Source organism: Bos javanicus, chromosome 25, assembly GCF_032452875.1.
Source record: "Bos javanicus breed banteng chromosome 25, ARS-OSU_banteng_1.0, whole genome shotgun sequence".
Classification (NCBI taxonomy): Eukaryota; Metazoa; Chordata; class Mammalia; order Artiodactyla; family Bovidae; genus Bos; species Bos javanicus.
The window spans coordinates 17,964,627-17,985,185 of NC_083892.1; the positions used below are offsets into that span (position 1 = coordinate 17,964,627).

A 20,559-nucleotide genomic window follows, 5' to 3' on the forward strand; every position below is an offset into this window, starting at 1 on the left:
TAGGACCTCTGACCTCCTTTGAGGTCCATTGTTAGCACGCCACCTTCCTTGGAATGTGGTAGTTATGAATCCTCCAACTTACTGGGAAAAAGAAAGCAATTTCTTCCAGGAATCCCCCTTTCAAAGAAGCCACTATCACAGTGGTCTTTTGGTATATCTGTCCAAGCAACACCCCCGTTTATCTGAGACTTGCACCCTCAGCTCAGCCCTAGTGGCTCTGTTTGTGCTAGATGAGCCCACTCACATGACCTCAACAATTGGACCAGAAGAAGCACTTAGACCTACGCAGGGAACTCATACTCCCTAGGTACAGTTTGGATGTGGGATACCAAAATGCCAGTTGGTCTCTGTGGTCCCTGAAGTGATGTGAAGCTGCAGTGTCCATATTCAGTCAACGATGATGAATGGATGGGCAAAGTTAATTTCACAGAGAGGGGAAAATGAAGGGGACACACAAAAACAAGCAGATGTAAAGGCTGTGTGCTTTCGGGAAGACTGACAGGTGGAAGGAGACAAGCCTGTTTCTCGCGGTTCTCCTTGTGCAGTCAGGCTGTATCTTTTGCCCTTGGTCTTTGTGCTCCTGTATTCTTACAATTAATTCCCCTTTGGTCTGAGGCTGTTGGAGTGGGGTTTGTTTCTTGCAAGCACACCATCTCTGACCAATGTGGCACTTTGCAAAGTCTCCTCCTGGCAGATGAATAGGCTCTGCCCCTGGTCACTTACGGGCTTCCCAGATGGTGCAGTGGTAAAGAATCCACCTGCCAATGCAGGAGACGCAAGAGATGGAGGTTTGGTCCCTCGGTTGGGAAGATCCTCTGGACTGCTGCTGCTGCTGCTGCTGCTAAGTCGCTTCAGTCATGTCCGACTCTGTGTGACCCCATAGAAGAATGGCAACTCACTCCAGTGTTCTTGCCTGGAAAATTCTGAGAGAGTCATTTCCTAGGCAGGTTGATAAGGAGTCTAGGGGTCCCCAAGGAGAGAGGGGTCTGGAATTCTCAAGGAGGAAGAAAGGACAAACTTTTTTTCCTTCTCTACATTCCTTAGGATTATATAACAATAATGTATCCTGCCTGAGGACAGTCTCTGGATTAAACCTTCTGGCTAATTCTGTTATCTTAAAATGTATGTTATGGGAGTAGGTCTGGTGAGGTCTTTACAACCTCCAGACGTTCTTTGGATTCATTGGAGAGTATATAACTTCATTGCTAACACTAGCAAGTGGGTACTCTTTCTTCCCCCTTCTGATGCTTATGTCAGAAGCTTTCTCTATCTCCTTTATACTTTAATAAAACTTTATTACACAAAAGCTCTGAGCGACCAAGCCTCATCTCTGGCCCCGGATTGAATTCTTCTCCTCCAGGGGCCAAGAATCCCGGTGTCTTCGCGTGATTCAACAACAACCTTTCAATTCCATGGACAGAGAAACATGGCAGCTACAATCATGGGGTCTCAAAGAGTCGGACATGACTGTGCACACACTCCTGCTGATCTCCTAGCCTTGATCCTGTCAGTTTCCCTGAAGCCAGCTTGGAGGGGCCTCATGCATAGCATTCTCTATCTGAGGCATCTTTGTGCAGTCTTCGTGAAGATTCATTCAAGGTTTCCAGAAAGGGATTTTACTCACCCTCCAGGCTCTGCTGCTACATCCTCAGGGCAGAATTGATGCATTATTTTATACTGGGACTCCCTGCTGAGCCCTTCAGAGCAAGGGCATCACTATTTACCACTAGAGGTGTGCTCTTGGGAGACAACATCTCTGCGCCCAAACTGAGCAGTTCTTCTAGCATCCAGGCCCCAGGGTAGGAGTTTGTATATTGCTAGGTATGTAAAGCAGGTCTGCAGTGTGGCGGGGCCAGGGGAGCAATGAGGACTAGTCTTCTCCGGTGTAAGGTCTCCAAAACTGGCCACATTACAATATGTTTCATGGAAACTGTTGAAACCATGATGGAAATACACCAGAGGAAGTAGGCTGAAAGCAAACATCAGTCTGTTCAATTTATTGGCAGTCAGAATGGAGGTACTTTGGAAGATCGTGAAGGGTACCTCTTTTACAAGCTCTGCCCCTGCTCCTTCCCCTCACTGACATAGCCCCTCTTCCCTGAAGCTATGAACATGTGAGATACTTGTAGACACGCAAGCACCTGGCAAGTTTGCTTTCAAGAGCCTGCTAATGAATGAGGAAAGTCAGTCCAGGCCAGGTGTCAGAGCCCCCACCATGAGAAAAAGAGGAATACAAAGGACTGAGAGTATTAAACAAGGCAAAGCTCTTCTTTTTCTCCAAAACTAGTCAGGCCTGGAGACTACGTGATTTGTTTGAAGACAGAACCAGCAGAGCTGCAGGGTGACTGGAAGCCGTCGCCAGAGGGAAGAACACAAGCTTCAAGGCCAGATGCCCAGCTGAGCTCTCAGAACAGCCCAGCCAGGAGGACAGGCAGGAGAACCAGGGGCCAGGCCACCAGGAACCCTGAAACACAAGAGAGGACTGTCGGGTGCTGGGCTCTGGAACTCAGCAGCCAACGTGAGGTGGCATCCCTATCTTCTGCTGGACAAGGATGACAAACACAGAGTATCCTTAATATCTATTTTAGATTTCTGCCCCTGGGAGGTGGCAAAGGGCCATGTCATAGAGGCAAAGCTGACTCACCACCACCAAACACTTCAGTTCCCTGTGGGCACACAGGAAGTTACTTTTTCCCACATGCATTGCAGTAGGTAGGACCATATGAGTGGATCTGACCAGTAGAATGTGGGTAGAAGTCACATGTGCCACTTTTAGGCTTGGTTCTTAAAGCCTCCTATATAATTTTCCATGCTCCCTCATCCAGCATCTAGGGACCAGATGCAGAGGCTCCAAGAGAGGACTTTCAGGGGACAGCAGAGTTGCCAGAATTTACCAGAAGGTAAGAGCCCCAGTTCCTAATGACTGTAAAGGGCACTGAGCTGCATCTTCCAGTGATTTTATGGGAAATAAACTGTTGCATAAAAGCACAGAAAGTTGTGGATCGCTTGTCACAGTAGCTAGTATTACTCACTCTGATAGTGAAGAGGCAGAAAGACACTGAAGGCAGAAATAGAGGTTAAAAAAGCATTACCTCTGAAGCCTGACTGCATAGTTTAGAATTCTAACTCTGCAACTAGCTATGCAGGCCCAGGCGAGTTATTGAATCTCTCTGTGCCTGAATGTCCCTGTGTGCAAAATAGGATCATTACTAACAGCTATTACTGCATGAGATTTTTGTAAGGCGAGTGAGTGAACTCATAGCAAGCATTTAGAGCAGTGCCTGACACATGGTAAACACCATGTAAGTATTGGTTTTGAAAATCGGACTCTAAGATCTGGGACGTTGGGATCATATCTCTTCTGAACGTTACTGTATACTCAGGGTTAAAGAAAGGCTTGTCTCCTGGATCATAGCTATCATATTAGAGGATATCTCTAATTGGGTGCAAGCCCCTTATTAGAGGATATCTCTATTGGGTGCAAGCCCCTTCCACCCAATACCAGATTATAGTGGCTCCCCAAGCCTTAAATTTCAAAATAACTTGCTGATGTCCTTAGGAGGGAGAGGGAGACGAATATCACAATTTTCAGAAACATATCATTATATGACAATGAAATGTAGGTTGATGTTCAATTAATTTTAAAAACGTCATAAATGGCTGTGGGAGAGAGCAAACTGTGAAACCCATAGGTGCACTCTTGCGGTAGTCTGCCACCGCATCATGTTGGAGTGATTCCTCTGTTTTCAAAAGTCTCCAGAAACCAGTACCCACCAAGAAATTAGTCAATTTAGCAAAGTCCATTGCGAATCCAGGCTGTTCCAGGCACTATGCTAACCCGAAGGACTGGAAGAAATGAATGAGACTGAGGTCCCTGCTCTCAAGCTGTTTGCAGTCTGAGCTCTAACCACCCTCTCTGATGAGTACTACTTTTCTGAGCATTGTCTGAATGTTAGCACTGAAGTTATTTGGAAACATTTGGACTGTTATCTAGTTGGAGATTTGAGGATGGGTAGAATTTTTTAATGTCTGGGTTGACAAGTATAGGCCATTCTGGGGGATAGTGAAATCTTAATAGCATTGCTTTGCCTTTGGATCAAAATATATTTCTTAGATTTGTCTCCCTACTGGACTCCAATTCATTCATCAAAACCACATTCAGATGTTAACCTCAGCTGAAATTCTCTTCTGATCTTATCCAATACAATTAATTACTCTTCTGCACTATCTACTTGCTTGTGATTTATTTGCTTATATGAGTATTTAATTTTGCAACTGTTGTTCATTTTTCCTATAGGGCTTGTTCTGCTAATATTTGCATACCTGGCTCCTTTTTCTCATTTAGTTCAAACATTACCTCCTTCAAACATTTTTCTGACTATTTATCCGTTCTGATATTCATTCTTCCTTCCTATCTTGTTTAACAGATCCATCAAACATTGGTTGGGTGTGTGACCATCCAGGATAAAGACTGTGTTTCCCAACTTCCTTTGCAGCCAGATGTAGCCATGTGACTCAGCACTGATCAATGAGAAGTAAGTGAAGATATAAGGTGTCAGCTTCCAGGATTGTTCCTTAAAAGTCATTGACTTCTTCCAAGTTCCCTCCATCCTGGCCTAGATATAAAGATTGGTGTTCTGTCTGCCATCTTGGACCATGAGTATGATGGCAACATCCTAAACATGGTAGAGGGGTGAGATGGAAGGAGTCTGGATTCTTTGCTTTTTTTTTAGAATGCAATCCCAACTACTATGTGTGGCATGAGTAGTTCCCATCATAAGGTAGCCAAATAATTGCTAAAAAATTTCATCAGTTAGTGACCCAAGAGAAAGTTCCTATTGAGGAGGGGAATTTTCTGTCAAGTGCAATGATTCAGGCCTTTAAGTACAGGGGAAATGGACTTGGTTAACTATTACTGCTTTATAGTAATGCCCTATTGCAGAAAGACGAGAAATGGACAGGTTTTAATAGTTAGGGCCAAGTGAAAGAGCCGGAGTGTCTCTTTGGTAGGTAACTTGTAAGAGGCCCTTATCTCCAGCATTAGGAGAGTGGATACCCCTGAGGGGCAAATTTGGACTCATTGTAGTTGCCAGGTTTAAAAGGTGGTTGAATGCTCTGTCTGGGCAGCTTTGCAACAATGTCAGAGCCCTGGTTGGAAAAACCTGGGAACTGAGGAACATGGGATGGGATCATCTGGATAGAGGCTCCTAAGGATTGTGATTCTTCTGATAGCCTTGAACCAATGCCTTCAGAGCCTCGCTGTCTTTATTAGGAGCTAGCCTTCCCCTACCCAAGAAGAGAGTCTGGATTCTTGATGACCTCATGATGCTGGCCCGTTAGTCCTGGATTGCTTGCCTTATTGACTTCATTTATGTGTGAGAGAAATAAACTTCTGTGTTATTAAAGGCAGTATTACCCATGCTGGTAACTTTCTATCACATCATCCTCTTCTATTTCTAAATTGCCTTGTTAGCTTTTTTATTGTCTATTTTGAAACTGGAACACAATCTCCATTAGGGCAGGCACCTGACTTGTACCATTCACCATTATAACTTTAGTGCCAGTAACAATGCCTAACACACAGTTGGTGCTCAATAAACATTTTTTGTCTAATGATGGCTCTCCTGCTGCACTATGAGCATCTTTAGAGCCAGTCTGGGGTTTGATTCATTTCAGGGTTCACAGCTCTTGGCACAGTTCTTGGGGCCTGTCACATAGAAGAGACTAAATAAATATGCACTGAATTAAAACAAAGAAGAGTTGGGAGGGCTGTGGGAAAGGCAAAAGAAAATAATGTACCTGCAGTGTTGGGTGTTCCACTCATGACACCAAGAGACTGGGCACCTGGAGACAAGATCAGAAGGTGAGGATTTCCACAGTCATGCTCCACTGGCTATGGCACTGTAGCCATAGCTGCTCCAAGACCTCCCGGATCTGGTCATCACAGTCACTGGCAATCCACATTGTGGAAACATCTACTATTTAGCAAGTACCTTTCTAAACACATTTCATGCATTAGAAACTTAATCCTCCTGAGAGATTTGTGAAGAGTGTTCTCATCCCCATTTGACAGATGAGAAGACTGAGGCTCAGCAATGTCTGCCAATAAGTGGAAGAGTTTGGATTCAAACCCCAGTCTACCTGATTGCAAGGTAGAAGTTCTCAATCCCTTCTCCCTCCTCCCCAGTCTACCCTGTGACAACACATGAACTTCTAGAGGAAGATTCAATAGAAGAACAAGATAACTAGAGGCAGAGTCTTCTTCATGAGACAGCCTCAGTTTACTTATCTGGAGAATGGCAGTGGTAATGGTGCTTATGTCTCTAGACTGTTGTGAACATTTCATGTGATAATGCATATAAATATGCTGCCAGGCAGGAGGTATTATTATTAATGTTACTGTTATTAATATTATTAATGTTGCATGCATGCTAAGTCGCTTCAGTCATGTCTGATTCTTTATGACCCTATGGACTGTAGCCCACCAAGCTCCTCTGTCCATGGGATTCTCCAGGCAAGAATACTGGAGTGGGTTGCCGTGCCCTCCTCCAGGGGATTTTCCTGTTATAGGAATAGAACCAGAGTCTTTTATGTCTCCTGTATTGGCAGGTGGGTTCTTTCCCACTAGGGCCACCTGGGAACCCCATTATTAATGTTACTGCACCTTAATTTCTCTAGGACAGAAAAAATGCTTTCAGTTTTTTGGATTTCTTGATTCTGTCAATTCAGTGCAAGTAAAAGCCATGAGAGTACTGTTAACCTGCGGGATAGACAGATGAAAATTTAAGGAGCATTTGGAAAGCTTCTCCTATGTCATGCCCCAGAACACCATAACTGGATTTTGAGAAATATGGTCATTCTCCAGAAACCTAAGTTGGTTTAGTACTTAGACCTCATCTCAAAGAGATCGAGTTATGGGCACCTGGCAGGAGGGAAAAGACAAAAGACACATGCTTGGGAATCAGCCTGAGCTGGGTTCAATGCTAACTCCAGCTGCTCATGAGTGGGTGATCTTGGGTGAGTCACTTAATCTCTCTGAGCTTCAGTTTCTCATCTGTGAAATGGATGCAGTTGGAGAGGATTGAGTCAGTGAATTCTGAGAGCTTAGCCTGATCTCTAGCACACAGGAAGCCCAGCACAAGTGGCAAATGCTATTATCATTACCCAAAACATCTCCTGGAAAGATGCATTTACCACTGGGTTTCCTGAGGAAGCAGAAAAGGACCTGGGCTGTTAAGTTGGTGACCCCAGGCATCTGAGGTTAACTGTCAGCACTTGGCCAGCTGGAGCTATCACCAGGACTTGGCTACTTCTTACCTTTGCGAGTGATGGGTCCCAGATCTATAACTCGGGCTGGATCAATAGCCACTCCTTCACTGCGGAGTTGACTTCTTGAGCAAGACTGTGGGGATGGAGAATTCTCATTATATCAAAATGGAAAGGCATGTTCCTATCCAAATTGCTCCTTCCATGAGCAGCTCTGGCCCAGGAATGGGCTCCCACCCATGATATGATCCTGACTCTGACGCTGTGGTTTTCTCAATCTAGAGAATTCTCACTGTCATGTCAAATGAACCTGGGTTTGAATCTCCTCTTTTCTTTCAGTTGTCTAACTTGGAATAAATGACTACACCTGTCTACTATTATTAAATCATATCTTCTCAGCTGTGAAGGTTAAAAGGAAATATGTGTGCAACACACAGGCACACAGCAAGCACTCAAGAAATGCCAACTCTTAGTAGGCAGTGTTGAATCTGGGTTAAGAGCATGGGCATGTAAGTCACACCTCAGCCAGGGCATAGTCAGCCCTGGTACTTTCTAGCTCTGAGGCCCTTAGGCAAGTAACCTCTCTGAGCTCAGTTTCTTCATCTGTAAGATGCAGTTGATAAAAGAATCTACTTAAAAGTGTGCTGTGAGAATTAAATTGGATAAGGCATATAAAAGTTTTAGAATGGTGCTTGACACAGGCTTAAAACTCAACATTCAAAAAACCAAGATCATGGCATCTGGTCCCATCACTTCATGGCAAATAGATGGGGAAACAATGGAAAGAGTGACAGACTTTATTTTTTTGGCCTCCAAAATCACTGCAGATGGTGACTGCAGCCATGAAATTAAAAGGCATTTGTTCCTTAGAATAAAAGTTATGACAAACCTAGACAGTATATTAAAAAGCAGAGACATTATTTTACCAATAAAGGTCCATCTAGTCAAAGCTATGGTTTTTCCAGTAGTCATGTATGGATGTGAGAGTTGGACTATAATGAAAGCTGAGCACAGAAGAACTGATGCTTTTGAACTGTGGTGTTGGAAAAGACTCTTGAGAGTCCCTTGGACTACAAGGAGTTCCAACCAGTCCATCCTAAAGGAAATCAGTCCTGAATATTCATTGGAAGGACTGATGCTGAAGCTGAAACCCCAATACTTTGGCCACCAGATGCGAAAAACTGACTCATTGGAAAAGACCCCGATGCTGGGAAAGATTGAAGGTGGGAGGAGAAGGGGATCACAGAGGATGAGATGGTTGTATGGCATCACCAACTAGATGAACATGAGCTTGAGCAAGCTCTGGGAGTTGGTGATGAACAGGGAAGCCTGGTGTGCTGCAGTCCATGGAGTCGCAAAGAGTCAGACACAACTGAGCAACTGAACTGAACTGAACTGACACAGAGTAAGCACTCAAAGAAGTCAACTACTATTAAAATAATTTAAAATGTTCTGTGCCAAGGAAACATAGTAGACAGGCTCTTTCATCTAATATGCTTCCTGGGGATACTATAATTGCTTACACATGGGCTTTTGGAGACTTAAGTTACATTGATCCATCCTTTCTTCCCTCTCTTTCTCTGTTTCTCCTTCCCTCCCTTCCATTAATTCATCCATCCATCCATCTTTCCATCTCATCATCCATCTGATTTTCTTTCTCTCCCTTTCTCCCTTCTTCTCTCCTTCCCACCCTCCCTTCTTTCAATCCATACGTAATTCCAATAAACATGAATGGAGGTACCAGGCCCCGTGTCAGGCACTGAATAGTTTAGTCCAAAGAGATACTCACCGGTTGGCACTCTTCTTTAATGAAATCACAGAGAGAAACCTCACAATGCAGGAAAACTAGGTCATAATTTCCAGCAAACATGAACATCTGAACTGAGAACCGGCTTTCTGCTGACACCCCATTCTCTTCCACGGAGATGGTGGAATCACGTTGATTTGGGCAGCTGGAGGGTGACAGGGACAAGGATCTAGCTTCTAGAAAAACTCAGGGGGTCTGAGGCTCTTTCTGCATTTCTAATCTGCATCCAGCGTAAAAACAGCACTGGAGAGAATTAAAGAGCCTCCTCACCCCCCACCAAGGTTTATTCCAACCTATAGCATAGATTTTTATTCCTCCAGGTTTTCTCCACAATGTGACCAATAAACACATATGGCTTAAATTTGGGGGCCTATAGTCCCCAGAATGAGACAGACTGATTTCAAATTCCAACCCAACCCACTTCCTAACTAAATGATTGTGAGCTGATTACTTAACTTTACTGAACCTCAGTTTTATTATCTGTAAAGTAGGGACAGGAATATGTACTTCCTAGGGTTGATGTGAGCATTTAATGAGATAATCCTTGTATTCTGCTTAGCACAGTGCTTGGTACACACCTAAACTCTATGCTAAATATTAACTAGTATTTTCACTACAGTGTGAATCGTGATCTATAGATATGCATTTTCCTTTGTTTTTGCCAGTTAACAATATTCAATAATATTTTGTCCCATAACACACTGTTTCCATGTTGTTTAGTCAGTGTTAACATCAGTATAAAGTCCCCTTTGAACCTACTGCCAAAATGATAAAAGATACTGAAATGAAAAATAACTGGCATTTCTTTACCTTGCCCATCTGTTTTGCATTAATCTTTTAAGGCCACAATTTCAGGAGTGATATTTCTGAGTCAAAGGGTATGGTCATGTCATACCAAATTGTTTTCCAGAAGAGGCAAGCCAATCGACACAACTGCCAGGCAGGGATGAGCTGATCATTGTTCTCTACCCCAAACCTCATTTAGGCTGAAAGATAACCCCAGATTGTCCAGCACCTGTTCCTGATGATGAAGTACTTCACAGGGTCAGTCTTGTCTTCAGTGGGCGTGGCATAGCAGTTCTTCAACACCAGGTTAAATCGGGACGTGTCCCCTCTCTCCAAGATGGCGCCCACATAGAGCATGGATTCGACGGACAGCATGACTGCAGTTCCTTCATAAGGAGACGTGTAGTCCTGGTCTTGAAAGAGGGCCATCCTGACAGTGAACTCTCCCTCCCCATCCACAGTGATGTTCAGGGAACTGAGAACACAAAATCCACAAGAGTGAGGTTTTGAACAGTGAGAACAAAATCAAGTCCCACACCTGTGTAAGATTATGAAGCCAGAGGCACATCTTTGATTCCTAAATGAACTAGTCATTTACTTATATCAAGTATCTACCATCTTCTAGGCATTAAACTCAACAAACAGATGTCTGACTTCAGGTTTCCTACCAGTCCTCCCTGCATCAGAGAGCACGTATACCTCCTTCACTCAAAGAGCACCTCCAGCTTCTCACCTGCAGAACTGGGCTTGGGACACGTTCTGTGGGCTTACAATTTTTAGCAGCACATCTCTTCCCTCTATCCCATAATTTGCAGTGAAACATCAATTTTAACAAGATAAATAAAATAGCTTTAATATTTATTTTTTTATGAACCTTGGGCCCCAACACATTATAGACTGAAAACTAGAAATGGAACTATAAAATTTCTAATCCTGATTCTGCCATTCTGTGAGACCAGGAAGCAAAAAGGTAATGGGGACAGGTACTCTGGATTTTGAATACCCCAGAAAGTCTCCTAAGCACATCTAGGAATGCCGAGGAATTCCTTCAGCAGGGACCATTCCAGACACAGTTAGATAGCAGTGAACAAATGACAAGACCCCCTGCCCAAATTGAATTCTACCCAAGTTGCTATTTGGTTCTATATCTGATGAGTTTATCCAATCAAAGCTAGTCTGGCTTAAACCCCACATGTGCAAGGAAGCTTTCCTGCCCCCAGCTTTCCTCCCCAACCAAGATTAGGTCAGGGACCCTTGTTCCTGCTCCCACAGCACCCTGTGCCTCCCCTATGTTGCCTGCATCACATTTGTAAATAATTTTTGATATAATGAGTTGTTTAATGCCTTTCTACCTCAAGATAAATGAAATTGTCATGCTCTTCTGTTCCTCAGCTTATTTAATTAACACTGTTTCATGTCGTTGCATTGCTCCATAGTAATAATCTTCAATATCCACAAAATATTCTATGCCTGCTTTGTTCATGCTGAACATCCTAATATATAATCAACAAATATTTATGGAATGAATGGAAGTTCCTGAGGGAGGCGGGTAGCATCCTGTGGACATGATAAAATGTGCTTGAAGTCAGTCAGGGTTAGAGGTCAAAGGGTAAAGATCAGTGCCATACCTTACGATGGGCTGCAGGGCCATTTGAAGGCTCACTTTCATGTCCAGTGGGTAGGCACACTGGAAGTTGATGCTGAGGATGGTGTCTCTGATGATGAAATCGTTGACTAAGGAGAGCGTGTTTATGTAGATGGCATGGGTCTGGTTTCTCTTTGGCATAAAAACAAGACCACATATATGTCGATATGGATGCAGGTACAAGTGTATCTGGGATTCAGGTCTGTGTGACTCCAGAGTTGATGCTGTCAGTCAAGCGGACAACCCTGTCCTCTGATCTCACGGAGGCAATGGGCCTCCTCCCCCAGTGGCACTGGCTCTTTATTGGAAGGGGAATGAAGATCCCAGATCGAAAACTAGAACAATAAACTGTTGACTCTCGGGAACAGTCAGGAACTGCCATGTTTGCTCCTTTGCGAACCCCTCCCACATTATCCCTAAGTGAAAGAATCATAATCATAGCTTTCATTTACTGAGCTTAAGCATCATGCCTATTCTAAGCTGCCTCCTGGACCAACACGTGTAATCTCACATGCCTTTAGAGGTCCATGGAGGCTAAGTTACTTGTCCAAGGACTCACAGTTACTGACATAGACCTCGCCTGCCCAGCTCCTGCACTCTCGCAGCAGGGGTATAAACATCTCTCACCTCCAGAATGTTTCCGCAGGCACCAGCCTGGGTGGGATTGGTCACAGATATCCAGTTCTCCTCTTCACTCTGCCTGAGGCTGCTGCAGTTCCAGTTCCCGTCCCGCAGGTAGGCATGGACCTCATCTCTGAAACCCAGACTTCCCAGCAGACACTTGTCCAGTGACACTTTGATCTCCGTGTCCCCACAGTCCAGCTGAGGCTGCAAACTGTGCACATCTGGAAAGTCGAGAGGAAGGCAGGTGGGGTGGGTAGGGGTCTGGAAGGAGTGGGCAGAGCTCACATACTGTGCCCTTTGGCAAACCACCTTGCCTACTAGGAGGCTGGGGAGGCTAGAGGGGCCCGAGGCCCACGTGGGATTTACACTCAGGTTGTGATAGGTGAGGCTGGCCAAGATGCCCCAGTCCAAGATTTCCAAGCATGCTGTGTGCAGGCTTGGCGAAGGCTCTCATGTCTGGTCTCTCCTGGGACCCAGAGCAGATCATCCCCAAATATGCCAAATGGTGTATTGATTATTTTGAATTAAAATTACTTCAGTTGCAGCTAATGCAAGAGCCATGCTCTGACACACCTCTCTGTTTCCCTGAAAACAGGAAATGATTCTCCCATGTGAAAGGTGCTCTTCCTGCATGTGGAGTAGAAGGACACGCTTGCCACCACAGATAGGGACCTCAAGCTCCCTCTTGTCCCTCAATATTGAACACTCTCTCCTCCACTGGGGTGAGGAGTACACACAGAGGAAAGCAGGCTTGTGCCCAAAGCAAGAATTAAAGGCTCTCGTTAGAGTCTAGGAGGGAAGGAGATCTTCTCACTGGAAAGCTCCTCCAACTCCCATCCAGGGCTTAGGGCTCATCTGTAGCCATGTGCCTGTGCTTGCTTACCTGCTGGGATGATAAGAACATCACCTTCAGAGCCTGCCCATTTGGACTGTTCTTACTGAATTCTCATCAAAGCCCTGCTTGGTGGGTTTTTAAAATTATTATTATTATCTCACCCGCATTTTACAGATGAGAATGTTAAGGTTCAGAGAGGGTAAGCAGCTGGCCCCAGGTCCCAGACCCCACCCGACAAATCCAAGACTGATGCAGGAGTCTGCCCCTGTTCCTCACGTGGAGACCATGCTGATACCTGAACACAGCTTCCAACACTGGCAGAGTCCTCATCCTCGGTATCTTGGTCCCTCATGAGTCAAGCCCACCCATTCCCAAGGCCACCGTCCAGTGGCTGACCTGGAAATGTGTCCGACCCCTGGCCCCATCCTTGCAAGCTCTCTGGCTTGGCACTTCTCATCCGCTGACCTTGGTTCCATTGCCACTGACTGTGGTCCACACATAGTCCTGACCCTCTGGAGCTCCCTCCCTCTTGCCCTGCCCGCTGGGTCAGCACAGTCCCAGTGCTCACCGGAGACGTTGAGGTCCTGTCTGCAGAAGCAGCCCCAGGTGCCACTGACGAGGCGACACTCCTCCTCGGGGCGGCAGGTCCTGTCACACTTGTCCTCCGCGGTGGCAGGGTCTGGGGTGAGGCGTGGAGGAAGAGGATCAGGGTGCACAGCAGGGGGGACTTGAGGCCACCAAGGCCAACCTTGTCATTCTACAGAAGATTTGCCATGTTTGACAAGGGTTGTGCCATATTTGGTGGAAGTGTGCCATATTTGGTGGAAGGAAATTCAAGCCTCGAACTTGAATTTCCCAACTCCTGATCCGGTGCGGTGAGAACCCTGAGGCTGCCATCTTGGTGCTTTTACTACAGGGCAGATGCTATTTCCAGAACTTTCCATGCCTTAACTCTTTCAGTTCACATGTAGACCTCGTGGGGGTGGGGGTGGCATTTGGATCCTGGAGCTGGGATGCTAGGTTCAAATTGGCTCTGCTACATTCCAACTCTGTGATGTTGGGAGAATTGCTTAACCTGTCTGTGCCCACTGCAGGCACTGAACCAAGGCTGTTCTGTTCAGTCTCCTCCTGACCCGCTGCACCCACTCTACTGCCCCTGGGTTGCCCTGCCCCACTCACCTGTGCAGTATCTCAGACTACATTGAGGGGTGCCCTCCAACCGGTACACGTAGTATGGGCCCGGGCAGGCTTTCACCAGCACCTCTGTCTTCCAGAGGCAGCAGTTGCCACTCCAGTGGGCACAGGCAGTGCGGTTGACGATGCCCTCCCCAAGGCCAGGATGGGTGCCATTCAGCCACAGGGGTGCAGACGTCTGGCATCGGAACGTGGGGACACAGTCCTCTGGCATCCTCACTCCTCCATCCCCCACAAATCGGTACCAGCCGTGTTTGTCACTGTCACAGCCTTGGATGTCTTCTGTATTCTCTGTGCTTCGAAAGGGTTCATTCAGGAGGGTGTAATTCTGGCAGGGGTCAAAACAGAGCTGGGCCTCTGGGGTGCCAGGGGCTCCGCAATCCAAGTCCTCTTCATAGGAACCGGTGTTGGTGGAGTTTCTGTAACCTGGAGAATAATGGGTTTATGGAGCAGACCCTGGGGCCTACAGGGGTTTCGTGCCCTACACACTCTGTTTTGGGAATGCTAGGGAACCCAGTGAGAGCAAGAGGCACACAATCGGTTAGTTGCACATCAGCCTTCATCACCTTGGGGTCAGAATAATAATGAGGGCTTTGTGTGGTATATTGTAGGCATTAAGAACATCAGAGTCCCCACACTCTCTGCGTAGCCCCAGAGGGTGTCACTCATACTGAGCCTGAGTGGTGATGTGGGCTCTGGAGTTGTCGCAGGGCTCCCCTGAGCCACCGCACACTGTGGTTCTGCCTGCCAGTATTTGTTTTTCTCATTGTAAATGTAGGATAGGCTCATGGGAGAAAACTCAAAGGTTATTAAAGTGAATAAAATACAAATGACACCTGTCATAGCGCATTCCATTCCCAGACGTAACTATAAATTTGTCGTACAGTTTTCAGACCCTTCCTGTGCATCTGTTTAAAATAGTTTTTTTTTTAATAAAAATGGGTTTAATGCTGTACAGCTTTCTTTCCACTTGCATTTATTATTTAGTATGTCATAGAGATTTTTCCTTTATCAGTAGATGATGATTTCTGAGCCTCAGCACTACTGATATTTGGGCTGGATAATTATATGGGGGGACGGGCTCTGTCCTGTGCACTGTAGGATGCTTAGCAGCTTCCTTGAGTTTTCTTACTAAATGCCAAGAGTACTCCTCCCTGAAGTTTTTTCCAGACACTGCCAATTGCCCCCTGAAAAGCAAAATCACTCCCCCCACATTGGGAACCACTGCGTCTAATAGGGCCATTTCCTATTGCTGGTCTCATGGTTTTTAACAGATTCAAGGACTGTGATGTGTGAAGATATGGAGAAGTAAAGCAGGGGTGGGGTGGAGGGTAGAGGAAGTCACAGGCCAGACAGTCTGGGTTTAAATCCAGCTCTGCACCTGCTGACTGGCTGACCTTGGCAGATGGTTTAATTCCCCTGAGACTCTTCTGCAAAATACCACGTGTAAGCTAATACAAATATCATCCATTCCTGTACTTCAGTTCATGGTTGCCACACAGGTGTCCATCTGTCCTTGCATTTATCTCATGTGTTTTTTCTCTTTATTTATACACTTAAATTTTGTACATTTATTGTATTTAAGTTTATCTCAAAAAAAAAAAAAAAACTGAAAGCAATATTGAACTCAGACTAATCATTTGCATGCTGAAATATTTACAGATAAAGTGCACGGATGCCTGTAGTTTACTCTTTAAATTTTTTAAAAACCTTTTATTTTGTATTTTATTTTGTGTGGAGTGATTAACAAGGTCATTATATATTTCATATGTTTCTTTCAGTGATTCTCTTTATAGATTCATTTCATCCTAAGGAATAGTATCTGTGATACCATAGGTATGATATATTAGTTATATGGTTTAATACCCATGAAGAAAAGTACATATAACATAGCTACCAAAAATTCTCTCTCTCTTTTTTTATTTTGGCTGTTCCCTGAAGCATGTGGGATCTTAGTTTCTTGACCAAGGAGTGAACTCTTGCCCTTGCAGTTAAGAGTTTGCCATGCAACCTCATTTCGGGATATGCATGCCCCATTTGGGAGAATAAACCTTTAAAGGACTGTTAGAAGGTTAAATGAGGTACTAGGTGCAAAATGGCATGCACAGCACCTGGAGCCTAGTAGTTCAAGCTAGTTCTCTCCCCTAGTTCTGACATGCTGAATAGTACAAATTCCCCAATGATGAATTAAGTATATTCTACCAAGATCACATTCGTTTCTTTTCTTTTGATGTATTAAACTATTTAATGGGTGATCGTGTGCCCAGCACTGATGCACTGATTACTGGGGCTCAGTCCATCCCCACAAAGCAGGATCACATTAGAGGAACTTTTTAGGAAAGAGATTTTCAAGCCTTGCTTTTGTACATGCTTATTTTAAGGAAAGGAGTCACTGCACTTATTATTCTTGGACTGGTTATTGCACACACTATTTTGCCAAGGCAGGCCATGAGCTAAGTGCCTCCAGCCCCCTCCACAGGGATGTAGGCAGAAATTTTCACCCTTGTGCAAAGCCTGAGAATCCTTCCTACAAGCATCTAAGATGCCCAATCCATGGATCTTTGGAAGGACCACAGAGAGATCACTAAGCCTGGTCTCTTCATTTTACAGATGAGCAAACTGATCTGGAGGAAAGAGGATGCTTGCCAAAACAAGGCACAGAGCGACTGGGAGCTTCATGTCCTCATGAATCCCCAGCCCTCTGCTTGCCACCATATCCAGGCATAGGAGGTTTTAACTGGCTCCCACTGCCCTTGAGGGGGAATTTCTGATTTGGCTCTTTGAGAGGTTGTGACTAGATTCCGGTTTCTCGCATCTTGTTTCCCTCGAGTTTTTATCATGCCCCTGTCTCCTCGCTGACCCTGAACCAATTTTCTGTTCTCCCCTGCTGCCTCTCCAGGTATCACGGGTCATCTGAGATGCCAGGTGAGCAGAGTACTCACCTTGCTGTTCTGTAGATGACAGGGTCAGAATGTAGGAGGCCAGGGCCAGCCACAGGACAGAAGTCATCCTTTCCAGGAGCTGAGACATGTGGGTCACTCAGCAATCTGCAGACTCTCCATGCAGTGGTTGTGGGGAGACCCAGATACGATTGGGGAGACAGAGATTGCTCCCCTGACTGCAGGGGTAAGAAGAGAACTAGGGAACTCACATCAGTTAGCACATGCCTTGTACCAAGCACTTTGCATACCTTAGCTCATTTAAGACACCAAACCACCCTCCAGGGAAGGTATATTTATCGTTCCCATTTTATAGATGAAATAGCTGAGACTCAGAGTACATTAATCCCAGAAATATTTATTGAATCCCTTCTATGTGCAAGTACTATGCTGGAAGTGAAATAGCTTGCTTAGGCCCATTTTCTCAGAAATGTTCTGATGGTTTCTTTCATGAAGGCTGTATTGCTTTGAAGTCCTATCTGTGACTTACAGAAAAGAGATGTTATAACAGGAGCAGATTTGTTAAGTGGGTGAGGTTGACAGCAAGAGAACCAAAGGCAAGCAAGACTACTGAATGTCCTCAAAGGTCTCAGGGCAGGTCCTACTCCGGTCAAGGTAGAGGCTCTTGGAGAATGGATGGAAAGGAGGGTGACAGAGCTATGAATGTCTACAGACAAAAGTAGCAGCTTTCCCTTTCTTGGTTCTGTGCATCGCGTACTGTGCTGAGAGAGCCCGAAGTGTCCTCTGTGTATGCAGATATCTGTGAGAGTTAGACCATGTCAGACTGAGGCCATCACGGGCTCCTCACACAGTGCCCAGAGCACAAGAGGTGCTTAGGAGACATTTGGGGGATCTGTGAATAACGAGCAAGGAGGGAGTGGATAGGAATAAGGAACTGTGAAGAGCCTGCCAACATTCAAATAAATAACACCTCCTCTTCTGGGAAACTCTTTTCTCAAAAGGGAAAATCTTTGGATAATATTCTACAGCCTCTGAAAGACTTCAGTTGAAGACAGAAGTTTGTTTCCGGAAGAGATATCGTGGCTATGTTATGAGAGTGCCCAGGACTGGTAATTTGTAGAAGTGAAATCCTAAGTAGACGCCTGTCTTCCTAGGCGGGTGGGGGGGACAGTGTCCAGAGACAAGGGAAGGGGGCACTTTTTGCCCTGGAGTAGCTGGAGTCACGGTTGAACTGGAAATACAGTGATATATGGAGTCTTCAATAAAGGTCAGGGTCTAAACTCCTTGTTGGGTTCTGAAAGGGCCAAGTATCAGAGGAGGCCCCCAGGCTCAGGAGAAAGCCTTCTGGGGCTTGAAGTAGGACTTACCTGGTGGCGAGAACACGGAATGTTCTTCCTTCTCTGGCTGTGGAAATGCACGTCTGCTGTGGACCGTCCTTTTATTGCCGTTTCCCACCAATGTGGCTCTCTGGGATTGGTGCAGAGATGATACTGAAGTTAGCCTCCCAGGCATACACTGGGTTGGTTGGGTGCAGGTAAGATAAACAATTTACCAGAAATGGTGGTGAAAGGAAGGCCCCTTTGTTCCCACACCACCTGCCCACCACGCCCTTGCATGTAACCCTTCCAGCAGTCTCTCCTTCGCGCAAATGCTTCTCTACAAACAAGAGCAGCATGTACTGAATTCTGAACATAACTGGGCACTGCTTTGCACCCATTATTTCTCACTTTTAATCCTCACAATGAATGCATGAAGTAGCACCATATTTATTACTGGAAACCAAACACTAATCAAACGGAAGCTTAATATCCAAAGGGAAGTGGAGAGAAATCAAACAGACACTTGTTTGCACAATAGATTTCCAATTGTTTCTTGCGTTCCTGGCTAATTACCTTAGAACACTTCTGCTTCTGTCTGGAAGCCAGTCAACTTGGAGTCAGTTAGGACAAGGGACTAAATAAGGAAGGGCAGATGGATATTTCTCATTTTGGGCCCATAGAATCTACCCAACTTCAGATGCTCCATGTTGAGCAGTCTGGGAAAGGCCAATCTGGGGACATGTGAATCACAGACCAGCAAAGGATAGCCTAGACCTTTGGACAAAATAAGCATCTGAAGAGCCTGTCGATATGTGGGCTACCCCAGAGACTGTAAGGTAGAGAACTGAGAGGACCTTGAAGATCTTGGACTTTTAAATTTCAGGCTTGAACCTGGCTTTGTGGCAAAGTGGATATTACAGAATTAACAAAAGAGTCAAAGCTTCAGCAGAATAAATGGCCATTGCCTTTCTGTGTTACACTGGGACTCTTCAAGGAGCCAAGGCTACAGGGTCAGGGAGCCTGGAGGTCCTGCCTTGATAACACCTTCCAGCAAAAACTCAACATGGACAAAGAAGAGGTGGTACAAGCCACCTTCTTAACCATACTGCATTTGGAGAAGAATCCCCTAAATGTGGAATTTATAGCAACTACAAATGCTGGATTCAGAAATCCATCTGAGCCCACAAAACAGCCCATGTGTCCGTTCCTACCCACCCTAGTCTCCCCAGTGGCCACTCTCAACCTTTTCCTTTCAAGTCTCTGCAGCCATTACTACTCACTTCTCTCTCCCACTGCCTCCTTTCTCAGCAGGCGTCTTACATTCCACCTCAAGAAAGTTTAGGCCATCACACTTGACCTCGCTCAACTTTGTGTCCCCTTCCTCTAGAAACATAAACATCTACCTCCACTTTCCACTTCCTCCCTAGCTTCTGATAAGGTGATCTTTCCTTTTTTCAAAGTCAGTTCCACCACCTGTCTCTGACTTCTCCATTCCAATCTGAGGCATATGGCTAAGACTGCCTTGCAAACGTCCCCTCTTATGCAAGTCCACTGGGCATTTTTTCTGGCTTCTTGTCAATGGATTTTTTTGCTGCTTCCTTTAGGCACTCTGCATTTCCTTGACTCCCCTGCACCAATTACTTTCTTTATTCTCCTCTATCTGGATACTTGTGCTCTAAAATTATCATGATCATTGTCATGATAATTACCTTCTTCCTCCAGTTGTCCTTGAGAGGGCTGCTAGGTCTTATCTTTCTTTGTTACTCCATGGACTCTCCCTAGGAGGTGTCAAATTATCTCATGGTTTCAAGTACCATCCACAGGCTGATGAGTTCCAAATCTGTACCTCCATACCCAACTACTTCCTTAATTTCAGATCCACCTTCCCAGGTGCCTGCTGGACTTTACTTGGACTGAGATGCTCAAGGCACCTTGAACCTTCAGTTCAGTTCAGTTCAGTCACTCAGTTGTGTCCGACTCTTTGCGACCCCATGAATTGCTGCACACCAGGCCTCCCTGTCCATCACCAACTCTTGGAGTTTACTCAGACTCATGTCCATCGAGTCAGTGATGCCATCCAGCCATCTCATCCTCTGTCGTCCCCTTCTCCTCCTGCCCCCAATCCCTCCCAGCATCAGAGTTTTTTCCAATGAGTCAACTCTTCGCATGAGATGACCAAAGTA

At 45.4% G+C, this 20,559-nt stretch overlaps 1 protein-coding gene across 2 annotated transcripts; it reads right to left on the reverse strand.

The window, feature by feature from the left end:
- Nucleotides 1-1,982: 1,982 nt before the first annotated feature.
- On the reverse strand, nt 1,983-20,559 carry GP2 (glycoprotein 2). 2 transcript variants are annotated; one of them, XM_061401303.1, is made up of 11 exons: nt 18,425-20,559; nt 17,100-17,275; nt 14,143-14,583; nt 13,532-13,642; nt 12,132-12,349; nt 11,488-11,636; nt 10,089-10,334; nt 9,056-9,218; nt 7,318-7,402; nt 5,800-5,844; nt 1,983-2,464 (listed from the first exon to the last, which is right to left on the reverse strand). In XM_061401303.1, the coding sequence occupies exons 2-11, from the start codon at nt 17,185-17,187 to the stop codon at nt 2,406-2,408; spliced, it is 1,605 nt and encodes a 534-aa protein (XP_061257287.1). In that variant the 5' UTR covers nt 17,188-17,275; nt 18,425-20,559; the 3' UTR covers nt 1,983-2,405. The 2 variants fall into 2 exon arrangements, with proteins under 2 accessions (XP_061257287.1, XP_061257288.1); XM_061401304.1 differs by having other exon boundaries at nt 17,100-17,295.

Excerpts from the sequence above, each read along its gene's own strand:
- GP2 (XM_061401303.1), bottom strand. The coding sequence starts at position 17,187 with ATGTCTCAGCTCCTGGAAAGGATGACTTCTGTCCTGTGGCTGGCCCTG. Across the intron at positions 12,350-13,531 it reads ACAGGACCTCAACGTCTCCG|ATGTGCACAGTTTGCAGCCT; the intron begins GTGAGCACTGGG and ends TCGACTTTCCAG. Across the intron at positions 10,335-11,487 it reads GCCCTGCAGCCCATCGTAAG|TTCCCTGAACATCACTGTGG; the intron begins GTATGGCACTGA and ends TTGTGTTCTCAG.